At 35.4% G+C, this 18,810-nt stretch overlaps 1 protein-coding gene across 4 annotated transcripts in view; it reads right to left on the bottom strand.

Moving 5' to 3' along the window:
• LOC121014633 (coiled-coil domain-containing protein 7) overlaps window positions 1-18,810 on the bottom strand; it is a 246,903-nt gene that overhangs the window by 165,035 nt on the left and 63,058 nt on the right. For 2 of the 4 annotated variants that reach the window (XR_005783321.1, XR_005783320.1), the window contains exons 6-8: window positions 14,482-14,700; window positions 11,327-11,364; window positions 8,904-9,001 (exon numbers count right to left, since the gene is read on the bottom strand). Coding sequence is in view for 2 of the 4 variants with exons in the window: in XM_040451030.1 (XP_040306964.1) it covers window positions 8,995-9,001; window positions 11,327-11,364; window positions 14,482-14,700 (264 nt within the window). In the remaining 2 variants the exon portion in view is untranslated. Of the gene's footprint in view, window positions 1-8,862; window positions 9,002-11,326; window positions 11,365-14,481; window positions 14,701-18,810 lie in introns of those variants that run through there. The other 2 variants (XM_040451030.1, XM_040451029.1) reach the window with 1 other exon arrangement.

The following is an 18,810-nucleotide window of genomic DNA, read 5'->3' on the forward strand; positions in this document are numbered from 1 at the left end:
TTAACAGGCCAATACTAAAGCCTGAAAGGGACTTACAAAAATTGGATGGATAAGCTACTTTGTTGTTGGCCTCTCTTGAAACTGAAGGGAGAAAAACTATCGGGCTGATACAAAATTTGGAATGAACAGTTAACACATATAGGACAAACTGAGATGGTGCCCTGACCTTTCTGGCTCTCCAGAGAGTGAGTCTCAAGCATTCCTAAACTGGCTATATACTGAATCTTACATGTTGTGTAGAAAGGAATTAACATAGCAGGGCTGAGACTTTTATCCTTAAATAGACCTATTTATAAGATTGGCTCATGGCTGGCATCTAGGAAGTTGCCAGGGTTCCCACTATTCCCAGTACTGATAAGAGTGGCTTACTGTGCCCAAACTGTACAAAACAATGTGCTTTATCCTGAACACCTGCTTTCCTTCTGGGAGTATGTATTTCTAGTATATTGTAGGCACAGGGTATCTATATGGCAAGCTACCAGTAAAAAAAACCTGGGTACTGAGTCTCTAATGAGCTTACCTGGTAGACAACATTTCATGTGTCACAATTTGTTGCTGGAGTAATTAAGCATGTCCTATGTGACTCCACTAAGAGAGGACTTTTGGATGCTTATACCTGGTATCTTCCAAACTTTGCCCCATATACCTTTTATACATACATATTTATATATATTTAAATATAATATTCAAATATTATATTTTATATATAAATATATTTATGTTATATATAAATAATATATTAAAATATATATAGATAATTTATTGTCAAGTTAGCCAAGATACAGTGTATACAGTGTGCTCTTGGCTTCGTGATTCATCACTTACATAAAACATCCAGTGCTCATCCCAACAAGTACCCTCCTCAATGCCCATCACCCACTTACCCCACTCCCCTTCCCAACCCCATTCCTTTCCATCCTCAGTTTGTTGTCTGCATTTAAAAGCCCCATATACTTTTCGCCTTTGATGATTTTGCTTTGTATCCTTTTGCTATAATATCATGATAATGACTATCTGCTGAGCCATGTAAGTCCCCCTAGTAAATCACTGTACCTAGGGATGGTCTTGTAGACCCCCAACACAGTTGGTATTAGGAGTGGTATTCACTAGAATGGCCTGCAGATGCACTAAAATACGAAGAAAGCATTGTTTGGGAAAAGAAATTATGAAAGGTTGGGATGGAATATGATTAATTTTAGGTGGCTATGAAGTCATCTATGGTATGAAGTAGCAGCTGAGAGGTAAAAGTTTACCTGCAGAATTTGAAAATAATACATCCAACTCCAGGAGAATTGGCTTGCTAGACTCCCTGGCTACTTTTCTGGTGAAATTAAGGGAAAAGATGCAGCCTGGGTGAAGTCTTTGGTGTTTGTTCTCTTCACCAAGTGGGAGGATAAAGGGCCTAAACATACCCAAAGGTGGGCTTTGGATATGCCAAGGGCTGTAAAAACCAATTTGTAGTCACTTTTTCCTTCAGATGGAAGAGAAAAAGTTTAAATCAGCTCCTAGTGTTGAAGCAAAGCTTTTAAAAGACCAAAGGGGAAAAAAGGGGAGGTGGGGGATGGGGTGGGGGGGGGTGGTCTCTAGTCTTTTCTTCAACCCAACACTGTTAGTGCTGTAGCATTATGCCCTTCCCCTTGCATTCCAACTTAGATCTCTAATGTTAGCCCTGTAAATGCCAAATGTATTGCTAGTATACATTTGAAATGAGTAAAAAGTACAATATTTTAAAATGTTTATGTATTTATTTTTGGGAGAGAGAGAGAGTGGGGGAGGGGCAGAGAGAGAGATGGAGGGGGACAGAGAATCCCAAGCAGACTTCGTGCTGTCAGGGCAGAGCCTGATGGGGGGGTGGGGGTGGGGGTGGGGACTCGGACTCATGACCTGAGATCATGTGAGATCATGACCTGAGCTGAAATCAAGAGTCAGATGCTTAACCGAATGAGCCACCCAGATGCCCCCAAAAAGGAGAATATTTTAATGGCTTTGTATTTTGTAACTACTGCTTTGGTATATGATAAAAATTGATGTGAAATGCTATATTTTTTTATTTCATAAATGCTAGAAGAATCATCCTGATGAGGGAAATCTGCAAAGAAAATGTACTAATGAAATTCTGTTGCCAAGGGTAGCTTGGAATTTAAATTATTTAGATATTGAAAATAGGTTAATATTCCATAATTCATGATTTTTGCCAATTGAAAGCTCTGGAAAAGGAAAGGCAACAGGGGCAAGAGAGGCAATCCCTAAATGAAAATACACTTTTGGAGTTTTAAATGGAAGCTTCTGGTTGCCAATAGGGTCTTGTAAAATCAGACATTTGACTCTTAAAGCATGATAATTTTCTGACCTGATGTGCATATTTTTGAGTGAGTCAGTTTGGGTTGTAAGACTGACAAGGAAGGTTTGGTAATGCCTTGATTGCCATTTGGACTTGTAATAGGGCTCTCTGTCTCTATAGCATCTCAGCTTTGCTACTAATAAAAATAAAAATTAATTAAAGAAAAAAAGCTAATTTGAAGATCCTGATTGCCTGGACCTGAAACCTGATACTGTCTGCTATAGGCTGTTCCAGCCTCAGCATGGGTTGTTCTAAAGAATGAAAGGCATACATGGGCTTAATCAGACTCTGGGACACTTACAGATTTAGGACACCTGTCTTTTGAGTTCCTAAACTCTCAAAACATCATGTATGTAGACTGGACCATCTGGATCACATACAAATATCCACAGAAAAGAGCCTGTTCTCTGATGAAACCATCTTAAATTCAGCTGCTTATCTACTCTGTGTATAGAGACTAACTGCCTCCCTTACTTTCCCTGCTGAAAGTTGCAAGTTGAGAGAGGTACATCTCAAAGGACTGTGGCCACTGCATGCTCTTAATAGATCAAACTGTCACCTCCCTCTATCAATGTTGATTATTGTGTTTGACTTGCTAGATTAGTTGCAGTTTGCAACAATGGACTGATACTCTGACTCCACTTCTCTCACCTGTCTCCTCACCTGTGGTATACACACCTTAGTAAGTTGGTTTGACTATTGAAACAGTTGTTAACACCGAGGGATTGATTGTTTTTTCTAGGCTGCTCACTGGATAAGTGATCAGAACATCAGAGATGGGAGGTTATAGCAAATCCATTTTGAAATTTTTGAAAATTCAGAATTTGCCCTAATTTCCAAACATGTTGTATCTTTCTGGTTAGCACACATAAAAATGCTTTTCTGAAAAAATGCTTTTGTCCTTCTTGAATACAACTCTCCTTATCAAAAAATATGGATGAAAGTAGAACATGATTTGGGAAAAAATGTAAAGTTTTGATTACTAAATGAAAACACTGATTTTTATAACACCTGACAAAAAACAAAACCCCAGCACCTTAGGAGGCACTAGAGAGGGGGAGGGTACTAATAACCTTTGTTTTTCAGAACTATTCCAGAAGTTTTCCCCTCTTTCTGAAGGAAAATGCCCTGTGCTACCTTTCCACAGTGCTGAGAGCACTCTGAATTCAAACTGACTGCTGAGACCTAAGATCACACTTGACAGTGCTGATTATGAGATAGCAGGGGGTGGCCCAAATTCTGCACTTCCCATGCAGAACAGCTTCAAGTGTCATTTACACCTTCTAGGTAGATTAACTCGTGTCATTCACAAGAAAGAGTGTTTGGAACTGACTGCTTTTGAGCAGTCCTTTTAAAACAGAAGGACTCAACTAAATCAATCCTAAGGTGGGAGGCCATCTGGGAGCCCTGTTCACCTCTACTGCCTAAACTAATGTAAGTGCATTTGGGGTGCTCTAACAATTATCAAGTCTTTGTTTCCAGAGGTACCATGTGTCTGGGATTTTATATTTCTTGTATGAGTGCCCTGACTGTCATGATAAAGTCTCAGTCCCAGAAAGCCTTCTTTCTTTCTGTCAGCTTCAACTTACTGGCCAGAGTTGGACAGTTCCTGAATTAGCGCTATAGGTAAGGTGACGAAAAGATCAATATAGAAAATGCCACTTGGCATTCTAAGATGGGATTTGTTTTACTAACAGAGGCCAGGACTCCTAAAGGTTATAACTGAGACTAATAATACAGGCTAGTCTCACCCTAGAGGATGGGAACTCACTGATAACAATTTTACTGTAAAAATGTGTTGGCCACAGGGGTGTACTGCACAAAAAAAAGAGTGAGCCCAGCAGGATTAAGACTACTTAGAATTACCTGATTTCAAGGTTGAGTCTTGGCCAGCGTTTAGGAACTTGGATTTGGTGAGGGTTCCTACAATTCCAAGAACTGATAAGAGTGGCTCACTGTGTCAGACCTATTTGTACAAATATTGTGATTCATGAGAATACCTGCTTTCCTTCTGATAGCCTGGAATTTTAGTAACTGGCAGGTGGAGGGTGCTACATGATTAGCCTCAATAAAAACCCTGGGCACCGAGTCTCTAATGAGCTTGACATTTCATATGTATTGCCATAATTCATTGCTAAAAGAATTAGGAGCATCCTGTGTGACTCTGCTGGAAGAGGCCTCTTGGAAGTTTGCACCTGGTTTATTCCAGATTTTCTCTCATGAAACTTTTTCCTTTACTGATTTTGCTTTGCAACCTTTTGCTATAACAAATTATAGCCATGATAATGACTCTAGATTGAGTCCTATGAGTTCTGCCCCTGATGGGAATGGTCTTAGGAACCCCTGACACACAGGGCTACTATTTTTGTACTGTATATTGCAAACAATTTTGCTGCTTCTCTTAGATTATATAACTGACATGGAAGTTCTGAAATACTAAACCGAGAATAGATACACAGCCATGCTGTTTGGATAACTACTCTCTTGGTCAAGTACCTGAACTTGGGATGAACTGTGCAAACCTACCATTCAATAATATTCCATATAAAAAAAGTAAGCATAAATTACTCTCAAAACAAAATTTGACGCATGCAGGGATGCTATGGAATGCCAATATGTCTGGTTAAAAAAACATTGGGCACCATAGTTGACTATTGAAGCTTCAACAATGAAAAAAACAACTGTACCCCCTACTCAAGTCTTTGTCATTACACCAGCTATTGAATACATTGCCACCACTACAGATACATGTTGTAGCAAAACATGCAACATACCTTTACTATTCCTTCTTGGGAATATTTGAATTCCTGACATACATTTTTAACAGCTGGAATAAAACTAGCACAATGCTAACTGGTAGCAATTTAAAGACATTCTATTACATAGAGGACAGTGGCCCAACACTAAAGAAGTACTGCTTGTTTTCTAGGCATATCTGATTAAAGATAATTTTAAATGAAAACACAAGCCAGGTCCTGTCATTCAAATGAATTTTGGGGAGGGGATCATTATTTGGACAGTACCAAGAAGACAAATTTATTGGCCCTGCAGCCCCCAGCCACAAAGGACTTTCTTCTTTAGGTACTGATCACATCACATTCTACACGTAGTAACTCTTCAAAGTATCTGTATCACAGTAACTAATTTTAAATGGAAGCTCCCACATTAAGAAGTTATGGAAGAGTTTCAGGCATCACAAAAACAAGTTTTAACTTTATATCTGCCATATTCTTCAGACTCATGGGATTACAGATACTTGACGTAAGCTAACTTTTACTGACCGGAGCTTTTGGCAACAATACTTCAAATTATTTGTCAGCTCCTGGGTCTCTGAACTCAATTACTTCTTCCCACTGCTAAATATCACATGCCTTTGGCCTATTACTGGGCCTTAATGTGGCACGTTTTCTCACTTTTCAACCAAACATTCCTATTCCATGATGGATCTTCTCTAAAATCTCATAAGGTGGTAGAAGTCTGGGAAAATTCTATTAAAAAGGCAACTGACTTAGCACATTCAATCAAGGGCCAATCCTAGTCCTTAAGACCTTGGCCAAATTAACAAAATATGTCCACACACTCACTAGACACAGAGATACTCCCCTGCTGTTTTAACCAAATCACTGACTTAGACCTCTGCTTACAAGATTTGCCACCAGACAAGAAAATGATTCACTGATCCAACAGCCTCTCTCAAAGATCCTAAAATCTAATGAAGTGCTGCATTTATCCACCACAATAACGGTAAGTTGTTAAAATCCCATGGAATTGTACATTCTTCAAAACTAGGTGAATTTCAGGCATCGTTCATAGCCACGGAGTACACTCTTAGATTGAATTATACTTTCATTGCTAATGGTCTAGTTGCATGGGTCAGGTCATTAGGCCACCCAGGACAAAACTATTAAATACACATACTTTCCCTACATTTTCCCTGAGACATTCCCTACACAAGGAAATAGGTAGAACAACTTAAGTAACAAACCCAATCCTTATTTTTTATGTGTACATTGCCCACGAGAAGGAACTAAATCTAAATGAAAATATCTGAAATGAAAAAGCCAATCAAGAATGTATGACCATCATGTCTACTATGGACTTGGGGCCATCTTCAAATTTATACTGCCATGAAGGAATAAGATGTTTAATAGGGAATTTATCTAGAAGACAGAGAAGCCACTGTTGCCCATCAACCCCATTCTATTTGCCATCTAACTCACTTTCTTTAAAAACAACCTCTGTAGCACTTGTCAATCCAGCTTCCCCTTGTTGTTTACAAGTTATAGGTTGCCATACCCTGTAAGGGCCTCTCTGCAATGGTTGAACTCCACTGCACTTTGGAAATAAAGAGTGAAAGAAAATATTGTTTCAAGATAAATAATATATTCCCCTTCTTTTTTTCACTCTTGCTATGATCTCAGTGGAATGGACAAAGCACACTGTTCATTTAAAAGATGGACATTATGGGGCGCCTGGGTGGCGCAGTCGGTTGAGCGTCCGACTTCAGCCAGGTCACGATCTCGCGGTCCGTGAGTTCGAGCCCCGCGTCGGGCTCTGGGCTGATGGCTCGGAGCCTGGACCCTGTTTCTGATTCTGTGTCTCCCTCTCTCTCTGCCCCTCCCCCGTTCATGCTCTGTCTCTCTCTGTCCCAAAAAAATAAATAAATGTTAAAAAAAAATAAAATAAAAAAAATAAAAGATGGACATTGTGTTTGCATCATATTCTTCTGCAAGCATCCTCTTTTAACCCTGCAGGTGACTTCTGAGGGAAAATAGTAACTTTGGGGTCCCTGCTGAATTTATCATTGCATAACAATGACAACCTCATCTCTAGGAAGGAATAACAGATCTCAGTTTGTCAGGTGTGAACATACCTGACCTTGGGAAATGGTTGGAGAGGGGATATCAAGGGAGATAAAGAATAAATTTCTCTCTTACTGCAGATATTATATAGATATTCCAAAAGGGCCATTTTTGACCATTCAGGAAGTAAAGCTTATAATGACTCTGTGTGTTTGTGTGTATGTGTGTACACATGTGTGCATGTATGTGTTTATGCATCCACGCTGGTTTTGCACCCAAACCTAACCCACCGTGGACCTTACTGGCATCTTTCTCCCAAGCAATACTGTGGAAATCGTTGTAAGAACCCGGTGTCAGCCAGACCTAATGAAAAGACGTATTAGTAAGACCCCAAGACCAAGAAGCGGACAGAGGAAAGACAAATCTCTGTTAGGGGATGGCCCTGGCGGCTCTCTCCATTCTCTCTTTTGGTTGTTTGGCAGAACTGGCTCACCAGGACTGTTGAATGGAAAAACAACTCTCACTGATACCAGTTATGTTAATATACAAATGCTTACTCCTCCAGGAGTTACCTTTTTCTAACAAGACCATTGCCCTAAGCAGCCCTAACCACTGTAACACGATTGACTAGATGTTCTCTATCCCCTCCCAACTCCTCTATAGTTTTGTAGTGTTATGTGAGGAGGAAATCCCTCTCAGGAGCACTTCCTATGGAGAATTCAATGTGCTTTTCCAGGGAATAATGATAGTTTAGGAGATATTGTACCCCTCACTATTTCTTCATTTGTAAGATTTCCTCTATAAAATCTACCTTACACCTACAATTGGGGCCACTAGTAATATGTTTCTTGCACAACCATTAACTGAGGAAATTATAAAGTCTCCTTTAGAGTTTTTAAAAAGGTAAAAAGGGAGGTAAAAAAGGTAAAAGGTAAAAAGGTAAAAAAGGTCTCTATTTTTAGTTTATTCTGGTAAAAATTGGAAAGGGGCAAAATATTTATTTCTTAATTAGATAATCTCTTTTCTTGATGCATAATACCTTCCTTGATCACCCAATCTAAATTATCCTCCCCTGTGACTCTATCAGAAAGGGAGTTTTATTATCTTCATTTATTATTCTTTAAAGTTATCTTGTTCATGTATTTCCACTTGTTTATTGCCTCTCTTTCCCACTATAATGTAAACATTATAACACTATATAACACTATAACATTATAACAGTATATAACACTATAATATAAACATCACAAGAGAAGAGAGCTTATTTGTGTTATTTATCCATAAAATCCAATGTTCAAAAGAGTACCTGACATATGAAGGTGACAAAAATATTTGTTGAATGATTAAGTTTAGTGAATAAATGAATGAGTAAATTTAATAGCTACTCATCTAATCTATGAAGGAAAAAATGGACACATATTAATACCCTTTCTCTTTTGTATTTATGTTTTTGTGTTTAATAATAAATTTAATTAGTATTGGGGAAGAAAGTTGTAAAAAAACATTTAGAAAAAAGTTGGATGTGTAACTCTTAAAAATAAAACACCAAAAAATAGTTAACATTTTCATATCCAAAAAGTGTAAAATTTCAATGCCATAAAACATTTAAGAAAAGCTAACACCACATATGATATGAAACATAATTACTAACATCTATTGTGTTGATTAAACATTTGCCATTAACTCATTCTCTAAACCAAAATGAACGGCTCAATGCTGTAAAGCGCAAAAAAAAAAATGTACTTTATTGTAATCAATACCATATGTCTGTTCAGGTGGGATCTCCTTGCTTCACTCGCATCCATTCTCTGAAGGTTTGGGAGACTTTTCCAAAGAATTTCAGAAATTCTATTAGGATCTAAGAAGTAACCCAAAATGAAGTTTGATGAATAATATTATGTCATGGGCTTAACGGTTTGAATTTTTATTATATTTAGCAATATTCAACTTACAGCTGTTAAGGGAAATACTATAAAACCTATCAAGCTAAAGCAACCTATTTCATGTCCTATCTCCCATTTTCTACTCAGTTTAAACTTAAAAAAAAAATTACTGGTCTTTCCCTGGCACACTGTATAGATTCTAAACACCCTTGTCTTTGCTTCAACTGTTCAGTCCACACATAACACCTTTTCTTCATATTTCCCTGTTAAAATCTAACCCAGCTACCTTTCTTAAATTAAATGCTGTTACTCTCAATACAGCCAGAAACAACTTTTCCTTCTTTTTGGTGCATCTCTTGGTAACTTTTTATTGAAGGCATCTTCTGCATTATAATGTACTTATTTATGTACATGTCTTGTCTGTCTTACTAGAATATAAATGCATTGAGGGCAAAGATGATACAGTTGCCATCTTTGTATTATATATATATATATACATAATACCTAGCTCAGTGCTTTGCACAGCATGGACACTCAGTCCACATTTCCCTGTTTGAACTAAATTTAATGGAAATAATTTCCTCATGAAGTTAGGGAATACTGTATGAATTAACATTAATAGGGGAAAAAGCCATTTAAAAGGAATTTTTTGATATTCATTCTATGGCCTTTTTCTGTTCTTAATGTCCTATATTCCCTATCATCCTCAGTCCACTATTCCCCATACAACCCTTCTTTCATTCTTCCACTTCATATTACTCTTAATTGTGACTTATTGGCCAATAAGTCTGGGCTGGCCAGAATAGTAACTCAAAGTAACACTATCATAACCCTTCTTCAAGATTTTTCCAAAAGCTCATACACAGTATCTGAGACTGCCTTTACTATGCCTTCATAGAAAGTAGAAATTCTATTTAAAATGATTTCATTTAAGCCAATATTTCTACATTCTGAGATTCACCAAATGTATAGTCTATCAAATTCAGCAACAGCAACTAAACATTCAATATTTAAAAAAAAAACTTACATGAAAAGTTATCACTTCATGTTCTTCAGGGTGACAAATTATTAGCTTTCCAACATTTTCAAATCCTATACTTCACCATGTGTCCACAGAAAAACTACAGTAGTATGCCATACTCTACCATAATCTTAACATGAATATAAGAGTATCATGCTTTATTTGTTTCTATTCCTACAGTTCATAAGCTGGTTAAGTTCCAATTAAAGTTGAAGACAATTATTAATAATTTTTCTTATATCTTATCACATAGTCATAATACTGACCATATATAATCATAATGTGAAGTAATAAATGACAAGAACTCTACCCATAAGTTTATAAAGCAACAAATAAATGTATAATCTTCTCCTGAGGTATCAAAAAAATACTTTTAAAATTTAGTCACTTCACACATTAAACTGGACCTTTTCGAAACTTCTGGCCATTAATCATTAAATTTATTACCTAATTCTTGCTAATTCATCTGGGTCTGTAATCTAGAAACATTAAAAATAGTAATGAAGCAGAGAAATGCACACTACTAGATAATACTTTCCTCTTTTCTGTATGGCAGCCAAGGTCAAAATTAATAATTCAAGTCAATGACTGAAAAGAAATATTGACATAGTTTATTCTCATTGAATAGCTACCTAACTTATTGACAGAATTTGCTGTTTCACTAATCTATGTGGTTCAGGATTTCTGTTTCTTGACTGGTTTGTGAATAGGTCTGTGAATCATAACATATTAATCAAACAGACTCACTCACTAGTGAAAACTTTAAGATTAATTGGATACATCAACCAACTCAATTATTTATGTGCATGCAATAATGAATGATTAAGCAAAAATGAAATGCAAAAAAAAATTTTAAGTGAGTTGTTTCATGTACAGAGGTCATGATTCTGAATGAGGTAAGTAATCCCACTCATAAGTGTTTTTCCCAAGATAAAAAAAAAAATGTTTTTACACAAAAAATCATTTTTTTAAAAAGGGTCATGTTCAGTTTCTATATGAAAATTTAATTGTTGTTGGGGCAGGGGCATGAGGGAAAATGGCTTTGTACATCAGATCTGGTCCTTAGTATACACTTTTCACTTAAAATTTTGTATTTTCACAGTATCCAAAATTGTCAATCTTTGACAACATCTACAGTTTAGACATTAGTTTCAAAGAGTACAATATTGTAAGCAAAGATATAAATCAATGAGTTTTATGATACTGAATTTAGAATGGATATTTTGCCATTTAGGCACATAAACTGACAAAGATTAAAGAATATTTTTAAATGTTTTACCTTTTGTCAGCTGGGCTTCCATTTGTGAAAATTGAGATCTGTAATAAAGAATACTAAATTTAAATACACTAAATATGCACAGCAAATGTTTATATTAAATTATTCAGAAAAATATCATTCAAAGCAGGTTTTAAAATATGACAATTTGTAAGATTAACGTGTCAAAAAAGCTAAGAAATTACCATAGTTGGCATTGGAAGAAATATTTTAGAAGATGAACTACTACCAAAATTATATTTCTAAATGAAAGCAAAGAGGGCTTTATATTTATAATAAATAAAAACTATTTAAACATATCCATTACATAATTAAATATATCCATCACATAATTGTTCAATCTTTTTAATATTCTTTTGAAATATTTATACTTCAAATGCCAATAGTATACTAACATGGTGATACTAACACATAGTATACTAATATGATAGTGCTTTTTTATAATTTAAAAAATTTGTAGGGGTACCAGGATGGCTCAGTTGGTTAAGCAACCAACTCTTAGTTTTGGCTCAAGTCATGATCTCACAGTTCATTCCTGAGATGGAGCCCTGCACTGGGCTCTGTGATGACAGTACAGAGCCTGCTCTCTCTTCCTCTCTTTCTCTGTCCTACTCCCCCCACCCCCCACCAAAATAAATGAATAAACTTTCAAAAAGTAAATAACTTGTAAAAGTATATTGAGAATCCATGCTCAAATCTGGATGGAACTGGAGAGTGTGATGCTAAGTGAAATAAGTCATACAGAGAAAGACAGATACCATATGTTTTCACGCTTATGTGGATCCTGAGAAACTTAGCAGAAATCCATGGGGGAGGGGAAGGAGAAAAAAAAAGGTTAGAGTGTGAGAGAGCCAAAGCATAAGAGACTCTTAAAAACTGAGAACAATCTGAGGGTTGATGGGGGGTGGGAGGGAGGGGAGAGTGGGTGATGGGTATTGAGGAGGGCACCTTTTGGGATGAGCACTGGGTGTTGTATGGAAACCAATTTGACAATAAATTTCATATATTGAAAAAAAAATGAAGTCTAAGACAAAAAAAAAAGAAAAAAAAAGAGAATCCATGCTCAAAATATGCTTATCAAGGTGTTTGATCAAAAATGTAGGAATCTAGGACCTCAAGAGTGTGATTTTATTAATAGATTACCTCTTGGGAAGAGAACATGTTTTCCTGTAGCATAATGGGGATACTAGATTTTATCCCAGGCCTGAATTTTACCTAACTCAGTTTCTTTCATACAGAGATTAGCTAGCTTTATCCTTACCCACCTGTGGCAAAGAGTTCTGGTGTTCAACAAACTAATTTTCTTTTCTTAAGGCACATTACTAGTCTACATTTCTAAGTCCCTCCTGCAATTAAAGGTGGTAAATTAATTATGAGAGAAAATGATGTGTACCCCCTTCCAGCCTGGTCAGTGAAAATGACTCATGTCTGGTCTTTCATCTTCTTTTCTAGTAGCTGGATGTCTATGCCCAATATGGCCCAGCAAGCCAATGTAAGATGTCAAAACCTCCATATACCAGGATACCTGAATCAACCTATAGAGCAGGACTCCCTAACACAAACACACCTGAACTTCCCAGAAGTATTTACATGAGGAAATAAGTTTCTATTGTATGTGAGTCATTGCCTATATGTGACAAGAGTTGGCCTATATACTAAGTAATATACCACCGTGGGTTTTCATATGGCCTATGTAGATAACTAGACAGAAATAAATGATAATAAAGGCTAACATTCACATAGTCCTTCATGATATACAAAAGCATTTCATAAACATTATCCCATTTTATGATAACATTCTTATACAGTATTATCATCCTCCATCAACTAAGAGTTTTATAGAAAAATATGTTTTGGGGCGCCTGGGTGGCTCAGTCGGTTAAGCATCCGACTTCAGCTCAGGTCACGATCTCGCGGTCCATGAGTTGGAGCCCTGCATCGGGCTCTGGGCTGATGGCTCAGAGCCTGGAGCCTGCTTCGGATTCTGTGTCTCCCCCTCTCTCTGCCCCTCCCCCGTTCATGCTGTCTCTTTCTGTCTCAAAAATAAATAAACAAAAAAAATTTTTTTTTAAAAGAAAAATATGTTTATATCCTGATACATAGAAATGAAAATAGGTCTTACCCTAACCTCTGCTTTAAAAAAGACTACTACTACAATAAGCAGCTTTAAAAATAGGTATGAAAACAAAGAAGAACTACTTCTGACATATCATTAAGATGTAAATATGACAGGCCTTTTATGCATGTAATCTAATGTTCAGTAGTAGGAGTTCTAAATATTTTTCTTTCACTCCTTTTAGATTTTAAGTTTCTGTCACTAGTGGCACAGAGTGATAGGCTGGGAGATTCTGGCACACATACACATAAACTCTCATTTTGAAAACAACAAGGAAGAACACTAAAGAATATGAAATACTATTAAAGAAATGAGAGACCTGACAATAGCTATACTGCCACAACAAGGACAAGCAAAATTGTCTTCTCTACAACTTTGCTTTCTTTTCTTGAACTCTTCCCATTATTTACCAATAAAGTTGCTTCTGTGTAGACTATTTTACTCTTCTAAGGCATGAATCTATTCTGAATCTATTATATTGATAAATCTATTGATCTACTATGAATCCACTACACAGCAGAAGCAAAAATAAATTCTTCTTCAAGAGTTTTTTCTCCACAGATAATAGCTGTACTTGCAGTGAGCAAAGCATAACACATCTACTTAACAAATCATTATGTTGTATACATGAAACTAATACATTGTGTGTCAACTGTACTTCAGTAAAAAGATAAATGTGAAGAGAGCTTTTCCCCATAGTTTTGCATTTATATTTAATTTTATTAACTTATAGCAAATTCTCTTTAGTCTATGAACTCCTATTTTTTTCTGGCTCTCAAATCACAGGTGTTTATTAAATGATCATTCAAAACTAATACATATCTAATTTATAAATTTGTATTTGATAATGAATTGTGATAACCAAATGTAAAAGGCAAAAAGTCCAAGCCAAAACAAACAAACAAAAAAAAACAGGGCACAGGATTTTTGTAAAAAACATATACAAATGGAGTAAACAAAAATATAAAAGACAAACTTCTTACAGCACATATTACCATTTTTCTTTCTTGTACTGTTTCCTCTATTTTGGTAAATTCCTTACCTGTGAATGTTCTTGGATTTTTGCATTTGTCTTTTGTCTACCTGAAGCTGTAACTAATGCTTCCCTTGTCTCTTTTTCCAATGGTATATGTTTTGAATCTTCAACTTTTATTTTGCTAATACCCATTTCCATTGTTGTCTTGGTCTTCTCTTCACTATTAAGTAATTCCTTCTCTTGATTTAGGAAATAGTCAAGTTGATGCTTAGCGCTTTCAGCTTCCTGTTTGTAAAAAAGTAACCATTTATCAAGCATTTATTTGTGACATTTTTCTGACAATATTACAACTTTCAATAATCTCACTATATTCACATCCACATTATTTTTCAACTTTATTTGTACTAAGCTGGAGGAAGCTAAATTAAACCATGGCTATAATCCACAGTTTAATCCATAATTAAAATTAAAAACTGTGAAAACATCTTTCACTTTGAGGACTATTATTTTTTTTAAATACCTATTATTTTTTTAAAGCTCTAATTATTACAGAGGCATAATAAAGAATAAAAGGTATATATTATAAAATGTGATAGACTGTAACCAGTATAATTAATACCTATAATATCAAATAAAAGAAAATGTGGAAAATAATTTTTTCTAGAATATAATTTTTCTTTAAAAATGCCACTTTTAATAATTTTTTAGTTACTTAGATCAACAAAAATAAAGTTCACAAATAATCTCACCATAAACAGAAAACTCACTGTTAACATTTGATATATCTTTTTCCATTGTTTCTAAATGTAGCTAATACATATATGTATTTTTAAAATTTTTATCTATACTGGATTCTACTATACATATACAATATGTTTTCTATTAAATAATGTTATAGATATGTTTCAATGACAATTAATAAACATCTAAATTAGAATAGCTAATGAAAGTACATTTAATAGTATACTTTTATTTAGCAATATTTTTTATGAGTGGACACAGTGGTAAATTTTTGCTCACAAAATTTTTTATATTATACTTACTTAAACAAAATCACTTTACACTCTTTTCTTCTTTATGATAAATTTTTATAAGTGCAATGATTCAATGAAAGGCCTATGTCATCCTCAAACTTTTGCTGTGTATTTTCTTACAGAAAAGTATTAATTCATAATAATAGAGTAACATAAAAGATTACTCATTTCAACATACATCCACAAATACTAGACATTTCTGTTCCTAAGATTTTTACCGAAATGGTAGATAAAAAAATTCTACCCACTATTATTTTAATTTTCATTTATTTGATAACTAGTGAGGTTGAATATATTCATATGCATTTACTACACTTTTGTGTTTCTAAATTATCACCTGCCTAATTGTGTCCTTTGTCTATGTAGGGGAAGGGCTACTCATAATTTTCATATATTTGTAAAAGATATTCATATAAAACATTTTCTAAAGAATTGCATTTCTCTTTATATCTCATGATTTTTTACCATATAAAAGTTTTAAATTTATAGTAGCCAAATACACTAACATATTCCTTTGTTAGTAACATAATGCTTAGAAAACCTTGCTCTAGCCAAGACCATCTAACTGCTTCCCAGTATTCCTTCTAAGATCTTCATACATCATTTATTAATTTTGATTCTTAAATCAATCTACAATTTATTTTGGTGTATCTCATGATACATGAGAATTATTTTTTCATAGTGGTTTACTTTTTGTGACTATTTTACCTTTCTATGAAAAATTTTCTTTTTATTTTTTTAATATGAAATTTATTGTCAAATTGGTTTCCATAAATACCCAGTGCTCATCCCAACAGGTGCCCTCCTCAATGCCCATCACCGACCCTCCGCCACTTCCACCTCCCATCAACCCTCAGTTTGTTCTCAGTTTTTAACAGTCTCTTATGCTTTGGCTCTCTCCCTAACATTTTTTTCCTTCCCCTCCCCCATGGTCTTCTGTTAAGTTTCTCAGGATCCACATAAGAGTGAAAACATATGGTATCTGTCTTTCTCTGTATGACTTATTTCACTTAGCATCACACTCTCCAGTTCCATCCACGTTGCTACAAAAGGCCAGATTTCATTCTTTCTCATTGCCACGTAGTACTCCATTGTGTATATAAACCAAAATTTCTTTATCCATTCATCAGTAGATGGACATTTAGGCTCTTTCCATAATTTGGCTATTGTTGAAAGTGCTGCTAAAAACATTGGGGTATATATGCCCCTATACATCAGCAGTCCTGTATCCCTTGGGTAAATTCCTAGCAGTGCTATTGCTGGGTCATAGGGTAGGTCTATTTTTAACTTTTTGAGGAATCTCCACACTGTTTTCCAGAGCGGCTGCACCAATTTGCATTCCCACCAACAGTGCAAGAGGGTTCCCATTTCTCCACATCCTCTCCAGCATCTATGGTCTCCTGATTTGTTCACTTTAGTCACTCTGACTGGTGGGAGGTGGTATCCCAGTGTGGTTTTGATTTGTATTTCCCTGATAAGGAGTGACGTTGAACATCTTTTCATGTGCCTGTTGACCATCTGGATGTCTTCTTTAGAGAAGTGTCTATTCATGTCTTCTGCCCATTTCTTCCCTGGATTATTTGTTTTTCAGGTGTGGAGTTTGGTGACTTCTTTATAGATTTTGGATACTAGCCTTTTGTCTGATATGTCATTTGCAAATATCTTTTCCCATTCCGTTGGTTGCCTATTAGTTTTGTTGATTGTTTCCTTTGCAGTGCAGAAGCTTTTTATCTTCATGAGGTCCCAATAGTTCATTTTTGCTTTTAATTCCTTTGCCTTTGGGGATGTGTCAAGTAAGGAATTGCTACAGCTGAGGTCAGAGAGGTTTTCTTTCCTGCTTTCTCCTCTAGGGTATTGATGGTTTCCTGTCTCACACTCAGGTCCTTTATCCATTTTGAGTTTGTTTTTGTGAATGGTGTAAGAAAGTGGTCTAATTTCATTATTCTGCATGTTGCTGTCCAGTTCTCCCAGCAACATTTGTTAAAGACTGTCTTTTTTCCATTGGATATTCTTTCCTGCTTTGTCAAAGATTAGTTGGCCATAATTTTGTGGGTCTTATTCTGGAGTCTCTATTCTATTCCATTGGTCTATGTGTCTGTTTTTGTGCCTATACCATGCTGTCTTCATGCTTACAGCTTTGTACTAGAGGCTAAAGTCTGGGATTGTGATGCCTCCTGCTTTGGTCTTCTTCTTCAAAAATACTTTGGCTATTCGGGATCTTTTGTGGTTCCATACAAATTTTAGGATTGCTTGTTCTAGCTTCAAGAAGAATGCTGGTGCAATTTTGATTGGGATTGCATTGAATGTGTAGATTGCTTTGGGTAGTATTGATATTTTAACAATATTTATTCTTCCAACCCATGAGCATGGAATGTTTTTCAATTTCTTTGTATGTTCTTCAATTTCCTTCATAAGCTTTCTATAGTTTTCAGCATGCAGATCATTTACATCTTTGGTTAGGTTTATTCCTAGGTATTTTATGATTCTTGGTGCAATTATGAACGGGATCGGTTTATTTGTCTTTCTGTTGCTTCATTATTAGTGTATAAGAATGCAACTGATTTCTGTACATTGATTTTGTATCCTGCAACTTTGCTGAATTCATGGATCAGTTCTAGCAGACCGTCAGGTTTTCCATGTATAATATCATGTCATCTGCAAAAAGTGAAAGCTTAACTTCATATTTGCCAATTTTGATGCCTTTGATTTCCTTTTGTTGTCTGATTGCTGATGCTAGGACTTCCAACACTATATTAAACAACAGTGGTGAGAGTGGATATTCCTGTAGTGTTCCTGATCAGGGGGAAAGCTCTCAGTTTTTCCCCGTTGAGGATGATATTAGCTGTGGGATTTTCATAAATAGCTTATAATGTTTAAGTATGTTCCTTCTATCCCGACTTTCTCAAGGGTTTTTTATTAACAAAGAATCCTGAATTTTGTCAAATGGTTTTTCTGCATTGATTGACAGGATCATATGGTTTTTTTTCTTTTCTTTTCTTCTTTTCTTTTCTTTTCTTTCTTTTCTTTCTTTTCTTTTCTTTCTTTTCTTTCTTTTCTTTTCTTTTCTTTTCCTTTCTTTTCTTTCTTTTCTTTTCTTTTCTTTTTTTTCTTTTCTTTTCATGTGATGTATCACATTGATTGATTTGCAAATGTTGAACCAGTCCTGCAGCTCAGGAATAAATCCTACTTGATCATGGTGAATAATTCTTTTTATATGCTGTTGTATACGATTTGCTAGTATCTTGTTGAGAATTTTTGTGTCCATATTCATCAGAGATATTGGCCTGTAGTTGTCTTTTTTTGCCGGGTCTCTGTCTGGTTTAAGAATCAAAGTAATACTGGCTTCATACAATGAGTCTGG

The sequence above is a fragment of the Herpailurus yagouaroundi genome, unplaced genomic scaffold (assembly GCF_014898765.1).
Source record: "Herpailurus yagouaroundi ecotype Mexico unplaced genomic scaffold, PumYag 203, whole genome shotgun sequence".
NCBI lineage: Eukaryota > Metazoa > Chordata > Mammalia > Carnivora > Felidae > Herpailurus > Herpailurus yagouaroundi.